The sequence below is a fragment of the Equus quagga genome, chromosome 9 (genome assembly GCF_021613505.1).
Source record: "Equus quagga isolate Etosha38 chromosome 9, UCLA_HA_Equagga_1.0, whole genome shotgun sequence".
Classification (NCBI taxonomy): domain Eukaryota; kingdom Metazoa; phylum Chordata; class Mammalia; order Perissodactyla; family Equidae; genus Equus; species Equus quagga.
Window position 1 is genome coordinate 63,816,225 of NC_060275.1, and position 10,070 is coordinate 63,826,294.

Sequence of the window (10,070 nt, forward strand, 5' to 3'; positions counted from 1 at the left end):
CTGGAAGATTGTCCGTAGTCAACATAAATTCCTCAAATGCATGAAAGAATTTTGCATTAAAGCTGTATAATATGTGACCCCTTGGGGTAAAGGCTGAACGTGAGACAGGAATTCCTAATCACAGATATCTGGGGAGATCCCTTAAAGGCAATCTGATCAACACCAATATATGTGTAGAAATTTATCCTGTTATTTTTTTCTTTCCTAGTTGTGACCACCACCACATGGAAGCAGGAAATAACACACAAATTTCAGAATTTCTCAGTCTAGGATTATCAAAGGAAGCAGAACTGAAGCCTCTCATATTTGGGTTTTTCCTCTCCATGTACCTGATCACCGTGTTTGGAAATCTGCTCATCATCTTGGCTGTCAGCTCAGACTCCCACCTCCACACACCCATGTACTTCTTCCTCTCCAACCTGTCCTTTTTGGGCATCTGTTTCACCTCCACCACCATCCCAAAGATGCTCCTGAACATCCAGACTCAGAGCAAAGTTATAACCTATGAAGGCTGCATCACCCAGATGTATTTTTTCATGCTGTTTGTAGTGTTGGACACCTTCCTTCTGACAGTAATGGCCTATGACCACTTCGTAGCCATCTGCTACCCCCTGCACTACCCAGTTGTCATGAACCCAGTTCTCTGTGCACTGCTGCTTCTAGTGTCCTGGATCAAGAGTGCCCTGAATTCCCTGTTACAGAGTTTAATGCTTTTGTGGCTTTCTTTCTGTACCGACTTGGAAATCCCCCACTTTTTCTGTGAAATCAAACAAGTGATCCAACTTGCCTGTTCTGACACCATTCTCAATGACACAGTGATGTGTTTTTCAGCAGTGCTGCTGGGTGGTGGTTCCCTGGCTGGTATCCTTTACTCATACTGTAAGATAGTTTCCTCCATATGTGGAATTTCATCAGCTCAGGGGAAGTATAAAGCATTTTCCACCTGTGCTTCTCACCTCTCCATTGTCTCCTTATTTTATTGTACAAGCTTAGGTACAAGCTTTATTGTACCTCAGCTCTGCTGCTACCCACAGTTCACACTCCAGTGCAACAGCCTCAGTGATGTACACTGTGCTCACCCCCATGCTGAACCCCTTCATCTACAGTCTGAGGAACAAAGAGATAAAGAAGGCTCTGAAAAGATTCTTTGGGATGGCAGCTGCAAAAGGGTTAATTGTCCTGGGGCTGAAGAAGCTTATGTAATTGCAGGACTCAAAGCATTAGAGTCAGAAATTGCTATGCTTTGATCAGATTGTGGAAATGGCACTTGTTCCTTCTATCTATTGCCTGATATTTCCATTTCTTTGATTTCAGCTTCCCTATACAATTTAAGTAAGTCACTTGATTAAGCTTTCTGCTTTGTCTGATATATGGACAGTTTTCCATTTTTCTACTTCCCTAATTTCTCCAAGTTTTTCCCAAACTTTGATGAAAAATATTTGGAAATTTCCATTTCTTCGGTGGGACAAATTAGATTTCTTAAAAATATTTTTTTCTGGGGGCTGGTCCTCTGGCCGAGTGGTTAAGTTTGCACTCTCCTCTGTGGCGGCCCAGGGTTTCGCCAGTTCGGGATCCTGGGAGCGGACATGGCACTGCTCATCAGGCCACGTTGAGGTGGCGTCCCACATCCCACAACTAGAAGGACCTGCAACTAAGATATACAACTATGTATGGGGGGAATTTGGGGAGATAAATCAGAAAAAAAAGAAAGAAGATTGGCAACAATTGTTAGCTCAGGTGCCAATCTTAAAAAAATATTTTTTTCTGAAATGACATCTATCTTCCTAAGTACTTTTTTAGTATATTTTTCTGAAAGAAATGTCATAAATTGTATTACTCACATGGAAAAACCTGCTCTTGTCAACTAAAGCCATTATATAATTTTATTGCAGAGTAAAACCTGAAAACAAAGTTTCCACTTTGGATCCATCATTCTTCTCTACATCACAACTCTATTCTTCCTGCTAATTTCAAATTTAAGACAACACTGAGGTTTATAACGTGTCTCATAGTGTTATTTTCTTATTCAGCCTTGTGTTCCCGATGCCTACCTGTCACTGACAAAAACTGATTATCAAATACATATCTCCCAATGGCGTCTCTATTGAAAGACAGATTTGAATAAATAGATTGGCTTAATATGGTCTTGGCATCAGAGTTGACCTTAAATATGGGGAAGCAAAATTTTAAACCACACATTTTGTTACCAGGGAAAATTTTTCCAGTTGCCATACATCTACTCATGGAAGTATGGAATATTGGTGTCCACATGTGAGTGGGTTTATGCATTGGAGTGAATGTTTGGTTGGTATATTTTATGTTTTTTTACTGAATTATTTATTTTTTTGCTTCAAAAATTTCAGTGGTGCCTACAATTATGACTCCTCTATTGCTCTAAAATATCTCTCCTTTTCTAAATTTTGTCATAACCACTAAAATGTTGTGAATAAGCACCATTAAAGTCATCCTTACTTGTCTCCTCCATGCTCAGGAATCTTCAATCTTATGACCAAAGGATGGTTCACAAGAGAGCTTGAATTCCTGTCCTGGCATGTGATTTAGGGTCACCAATTTTTCTGCACAAACATACATGTCCTTTCAACCTCTCCAACTTATCTGGAACCCCAGTATAGCCATTTGTTAATACAGTTACCTGAAGTAAATGTGAATAACAATAATCATGAATGCTGCCTCCGATATCAGCACAAATGCCAAAGTAAAAAGCAACAGATTATGACAACTTCTCTCATTGCTGTTCGCTTTGCTGATTGTATCAGTTAGATATCACTGCTTAACAAGATGTTTTAAATCAAATTGTTTATTGTAATGCCTTTATTATTAAATGGAATTACATTGTGGCGAGTTGTTCTGATCATTGTTCAGATGCTCGTGAGTCTGTGGTCAGCCGTGAGTTTCTATATTGTGTTTCTGTAGCTCATCCATGATGTGCTGTGAGGCTGTAGTAAAAATTCTATCTTGAACCAATTTATATCTGTTTACTCTCTATATGTAGGTTAATCTAGTTAACAAAGGTGAATTGCCTAGTTTAATCCACTGCTTTTATATACATATATGACACTTTGCTTTCTACCCAGATAGAAGGTGTATCTCCCCTCTGCCCTGTTCGTGTGCCTCAGCTCCCTGTGCTCTAGATCCTACCTGGAGACGTACATCATTAGAATTTTTCTTTTAATTAATATTGGAGTAAAATTTCATGTAATATATTGCACATATTAAAATGTAAAATTTTCTAAATTAAGGAAGCTGTAAAAAATTAAGAAGACTTACAGCATGGATTCATTTATATCTAATTTAAGAAAATGCACAAAACCTTTAATTGCTTCCTTATGTAAATGTTAAAAATCAAATCTCCCTGAGCCTCAGTTTCCTTATTTCTAACAGTAACATGGGATAATAAACCTAATTCAGATGGGTATTGTGAGAAATTAATGAAATGTGTGGAAACACTTTGCTGAATCCAAGAACAAGTTCATGGGCAAGGAATTGTGTAAGTATATGTATATTTATATATAATTTTCTTTCAATTAAACATGCTTGCACACATATATACACACAGAGACTCATTCCTAATCCCATCTGTAACATTGAAAGGAAATTTGAGAAATAATTGGAGAGGATAGAAATGAAAAGAATGAATGGTTGATCTATAATAAAAATAGTAATGTAGAAATTAAGACACAAGGATTTAAAGTAGAATAGGTGACCTTAATTTTTTGTTTTCTAACATCCCCAACACTTAGGTTGTTTCCTTATCTTGACTGTTGTAAATAATGATAATGATTTTATTTTATTCAAAATAATACCCAGAAGTGGAATCGCTGGATCATATGGTAGTTTTGTTTTAATTTTCTGAGGTATCTCTGTACTGTTTTCCATAGTGGTTGTGCCAATTTACATTCCCACCAACAGTGCACAAGGGTTCCTTTTTCTCCACATCCTTTCCAACACTTATCTCTTGTCTTTTTGATGTTAGTCATCTAACAGGTCTGAGGTTATATTTGATTGTGGTTTTGAATTGCATTTCCCTGTTAACTAGTGATTTTGAGCACATTTTTATGTACCTGTTGGCCTTTTGTATGTCTTTTTGGAAAAGTATCTATTCAGATCCTCTGCCTATTTTTAAAACAGAATTGTTTGGATTTTTTCTATTGAGTTGTATTCCCTCTGTATTTGGGATATTAACTTTTAATCTGATATATGGTTTGCAAATACTGTTACCCATTCTATAGGTTGGCTTTCCGTTGCGTTGACGGTTTCCTTTTCTGTTCAGAACCCTTTAGTTTGATGTAGTCTCACTTGCTTACTTTTGCATTTGTTGCCTTTGCTTCTGGTGTAAAATAAAAAAAAAAACATCGCCAAGACTGATGTCAAGGGGCTCACCTTCTATGTTTTCTTCTAGGAGTTACATGTATTCAGGTTTTACTTTCCAGTCTTTAATCCATTTTGAGTTCATTTTGTGTATAGTGTAAGACAGTGGTCTAGTTTCATTCTTTTGCATGTAACTGTCTGATATTTCCAACACTATTTATTGAAGAGACTGTCCTTTCTGCATTACATATTCTTGGCTCCTTTGTCATGAATTAATTGACCACTTGTGCATGGGTTTATTTCTGGTGTTTGTATTCAGTTTCATTGATCTATGTGCATGTTTTTATGCTGATTCTATACTGTTTTGATTACTATAGCTTTGTAACATAGCTTGAAATCAGGGAGTGTGATGCCTCCAGCTTTATTCTTGTTTCTGGAAATTGCTTTGACTATTTGGCGTCTTTTGTGGTTCCATACAAATTTAGAATTGTTTGCTCTATTTATGCAAAAACTGCCCTTGGACTTTTTAGAAAGATTGCTTTTAAAGTGCTTTGAGTTGTATGGACATGTTAACGATACGAATTCTGTCATTTGTGAGCACAGGATGTCTTTCCATTTATTTCTGTCTTCAATTTCTTTCAACAATGTCTTATAGCTTTCAGGGCACAGGTCTTTCACCTCCTTGGTTAAATTTATTCCCAGGTGTTTTATTTTTTATGCAATTGTAAATGGGATTATTTTCTTAATTTCTCTTTCTTATAGTTCATTGTTAGTGTGTAGAAATGCAACAGATTTCTGTATATTAATTGTGAATCCTACAACTTTGATGAATTTGCTCATTTTTTTTAACAGTTTTGGGTGGAGCCTTTAGGATTTTCTATGTATAATATTATGCCATCTGAAAATAGAGACAGTTTTACTTCTTCCTTTCTGATTTGAGTGTCTTTTGTCTCTTTGTATTACCTAAAAGTTCCGGCTAATACTTCCAGTAGTATGTTGAATAAAAGTAGTGAGAGTGGGCATCCTTGTCTTCTTCCTGATCTCAGAGAAATAATTTTCTGGTTTTCACTATTGAATATGATGTTAGCCATGGGCTTGTTGTATATGGTCTTTACCATGTTGAAGCACATTTTCTCTATGCCCACTTTGTTGAGAGTTTTTTTCATAAATGGATGTTGAATTTGTCAAATGCTTGTTCTGCATCTATTGAGATGATCACTGATTTTTATCTTTCATTTTGTTAATGTACTGTATCATATTGATTGATTTGCTGGTGAGCTTCATTTTAATAATGAATTACTTGTGATAGTGATGCCTGAACTCAAAGTCAGGTGCACTTTTACATTTATGCAATGTGGAATTCTTTGTACCAGCTAACTGGGCATAATCTCCAAATTGACTTTAAAGCTTTTCTTCTACATAAGGTGGGATTTCAACACAAAATGCCCTATCCTAGGGAAGCTAAATAAATGAATTGAGAGGCTTGTATTTGGTTTTCTCAAAAAAAAAAAAATACTGTCTGTATTACATTCCCATTGCTGTTTTAACAATTACCACATTAGGGGTTTAAATAAAATGACTTTATGTTCCTATCATTCAAGAGGTCAGAAGTCTGAAATGAGTCTCAATGGGCTGAAATCAAGAGTCTGCAGGGCCAGATTCCTTCTGGAGGCTTCAAGAGAGAATCTGATAAGTTTCCTATTCCCAATTCTAAAAGACTCATGCATTTCTTGGTTAACTGCTCTTGCCCCATCTTCAAAATCAGCAGTGTAGCATCTTCAAATCTCTCTCAGATTCCAACTCCCCTGTCTTTCTCTTCCACATTCAGAGGACCATGGCTGTTGCATTAGTCCCAGATGCATATGCCTGGCCAAACTTCTTATCTTAAGATCAGCTGATTAGCAGTCTTATTCCATCTGCTACCTTAATCCATCCTTACTATAAAAATATAACATATTTAAGGTTTCTGAGGACTGGGATGCAGACAGCATTTGAAGACTTTTACTTGGCCTACAATAAAGTCTTTTTCAGAAATATTTGGTTTCACTCAAGGGCCCTTATATAAAAAAAATCAAACAAAATCCTCTTTAGAAGTATATCATTTGATGTCATTAAGGAGTCTGTATATAAAGTAATTTAACACAGAGTTTATATAGTCTATGGGATGAGTGAGTACACTATTCTTTTCATATTACATGGAAAGACAATTCTGGCTCAGAAGACCCAAAACTACCTACACCTGACTCTAATATGGGACCACAGCCTTGCTACTCAAAGACTGGTCCCCATACCAAAACCTGTAGCATCAACACCGCCCAGGGGTTTGTTAGAATTTCAGAATATCTGGACCTATCATGATCTGCTAAATCAGAATTTGCAGTTAAATTTGAATCCTCAGTGATTCATATGCACTTTGGAGTTGGAGAAGTGCTGTTCAAGGCATGGTTTTCTCGCATTCTCATGTTCACATATGTGGCAGGATAATTATTTGTGTTGGGTATTGTCATGGGCATTATCATATTTATCATCACTTCAAATATTGCCAAATATCCTCAGGGGCAAATTCATCTTTTAATGGGGATTACTGGCACAGAATTTGAAAACTGGCAGCATCCTGATAGAATACAATCAAACCCCTTTCCTTTCCTGAACTATAACTTTGGGCAGGTCACTAAACTTCTTCAAGCTCCGCTTCTGCAAGGGAGAATGGAATTCATATTAGTACTACCTCGCAGAGTTGATTTTCATAAAATTAAATCCAACAGACAACGCCTACAAGGTACTAAACTCAGGTTATATTGCATAAAAATATCTAAAAGTATCTCATAATTAATGAACACTTTATACTGAGGGCCTAAATCACATCTCTTAACTTGTGATATTAGTATAAAATTCCTTTTGTCTTGGAAAACTGTCATGAAGCTAAAGAGTATAACCTCCAAGATTTCATGTTAAAAGAGTAAAGTTACCTGCCCTCCATTCCTGAAGAGGAGAGTAGTAATTTTTAGAGGTATCAGGGTTGTGCCCCCACCACAAGTCAAAGCTCTGAGACCCCAGGGACCTAGTCAAGACATATCTTCAATGTTAGACTTCGGAGAAAACTTTAACTAAGGGTTGTGATGAGGTTTGGGGGGTTTTAAAGCTCTGGAAACAGAAAGTTAATGGAGAATGAGTAATAAAAACTAAATTCACCTGCAGTATTACATAGTATCCAAGGAACAGAGAAGAAAATTCCATTCTGTCCAGACCATTGCCCCACAGGGAAATCATCTACTTAGAGGTTGGAATAACAAGAAGAAAACATGCCTAATGAGCGAGCAGGTATAGGGAGCTGCAAAAACATCCTCTGCTGCAGTCCCTCGGCACATGAACCTTTGGTTGGACAGAACACGGTTGTTCCTTTTGGAATCCAAAATCTGGCTGGGAGACCAATGCTTGACTCCTTCCTGTTGTTTTGTCTGGGAACAGAGCTTCGATCTCCATTGTCAACATCCAGAAGAAATTTTGACTTTGGCAGGGAGACCTTCCTCTCAGAATCCCCATGCTGGTCAGTCCAAATGCCCAATAGACACTGCAGGACAGGATCAGGTGAAATGGAAGCCAAGAACTTGTAGCAGAGGTCACCTGAGAACTAGCCCTGCCTGTGACAGATAGCCCAGATCTCTGTGGTTGTTTGCTGGTTTTATTAATGAATTGATATATATATATATATATATATTTATGATGCTGAAAAGAAAAAAGAACATTGTACTCAGAAATGCAAGTGTCAATGCTGACAATTAAATGGTATTGATGGATGTCCAATGAAAGCAGGCTTTGGGAGGCATAGATGTTTCCTGCAAAAGTAGAACCTAAGTCCAAGGATCTTATTAATTAGCAGGAGTAGACAAATAGAGTATTAGCTGTGGAGGGACATACAGTGAAGTGAGAGTATTTCTTTTCATTTTAAACTGGAGCATGTTAGACTGTTTCCATATTGATGGAAAAGATCCAACCAAGGAATATTTGTAAGTACATCCTTGCAACAATGGTGGATGAGACACATAGATCATGGTATCATTTCTTACTCTAGGTATTCACGCGAAAGAATGATGCATTTAATAGGTGAAATAGTGTATACGAATGTGGTTTACTTTGCAACTATTTCATCAGCGTGAGGCTCAATATATTTGTGGGTTTGTTAGCCATTTAGTTTCTCCTTTACAAATTGTCTCAGTGAGTCCTGTGCTTTTGGATAGTGGTGTCAGAATGTTTTTATTCCTTTTTCTTGATTGAATTCTTTTAAAGAATTGGACTTTCTTTACACATTTAGTTCTTTTATGTATGCACGGATGTATTTGTGAGGAATGTATGACAGTTTATAATTTTTGTGTGCTCAAATCTATCAGTCAGTCTTATAATGTTCCCTCCATTGCATTTTTGCTACCTATTTAAAAGTTCCAACCCCAATCAAGGTGAGAGATCTTTAAATGTTTTCCCAGGCTGATAGCATGAAAGAAATTTCTTGTTTGCTTAAACTGTTACTCCATGTGAACAAAGATCCATATATTTGATCATGATATCATTTGTCTATTATTACTATATGTCCATATATTGTATGCCTGTTTTTCTACAGTTAGCTGCACTTCAATTGTATTTTACAAACTATTGTTTTTCAGCTGACTTTTTGTTGGATATTTTTGACCACAAAAATGTTTTAAATTTTACATGGTTAAATATGTCTTTCTTCTTACTTCTAATTTTCTCACCTTAATTATGATAGCTTTGCCCCCCTTTAGATTTTATATGTAGTTTTTTATATCTTCAACTAAAGTGTCATGTCTACACTGGGGACTTTAATCTCTCTGATTTTCTAAAGATGTGTGAGATAATGAACCACTACATTTTCTTCCAGACATTTAGCCATGTATGTCAACTTTTATTGAATAATCCAGCCTTTCCCAAGTAAATTGAAATACAACCTTCTCATATGCTAAATGTCCGTATCTAGTGAGACCTAATTCTTGATTCATTCAAAAAATAATAGCGGAATGTCTGCTATGTGCCGGAAGGTTCTAGGTACATATCATGCTATAGTCTCTTACGTCAAAGTCTTTTCTAATTTCATTATCAATCCATGTTGATGCTTGTCATTTACTGCTGTTGTATATCATGTTTCAGTTATGTTTTGATACTCCATTCAATTTTGCTTAATACAACTGTATCTCTTTGCTGACTTTTCTCTTGGGTTGTTCAATTGTAAGGTGTTTTTCTGGACCATTTACTTTTACTCTTTTATCATTTTTGCTGGGTATCAAGAGATACAACTGGGTGGAATGCCACCAGAACCAAGGACGATTTTCCTCACTCACAGTATCTCAGGACCCCCTGGGCTTATCGGATCATTTTTACCCTACACATCCATTTCAATTCTTCCCTCTCAATCTCTCTCAGACAAACACACACATACACACACACACAGAGATTTTACGTTTTTTACATCAGGGCAGAAAATGCCCATACCAATATGGAGTTCAAAGTTTATCTTACGTGGGAGGCTCACAAACTGAAATTTCTGGGTAACATTTATATACTCTTTAGGGGTTAACATAATATTATCTAGATAATTTGTGTCATATCTTCTCTTAGCTTAATCAGTGTGACTGCTGGTGAGAAAGACATGGAAGTAACACAGCCCAGGACACGGTGTGCTCTGGGTGGGTGTGTGTCCACTCTCACCTTCATTCCTGCTTTCATTTTCA

General features: G+C 36.7%; 1 protein-coding gene across 1 annotated transcript; it reads left to right on the forward strand.

Moving 5' to 3' along the window:
- The first annotated feature begins 224 nt into the window (after window positions 1-224).
- Window positions 225-1,203, forward strand: LOC124244567 (olfactory receptor 7A17-like). Its single transcript, XM_046671185.1, is given in 2 exon segments — window positions 225-995; window positions 997-1,203. Coding segments are annotated over 2 exon segments (978 nt in total).
- Window positions 1,204-10,070: the final 8,867 nt, after the last annotated feature.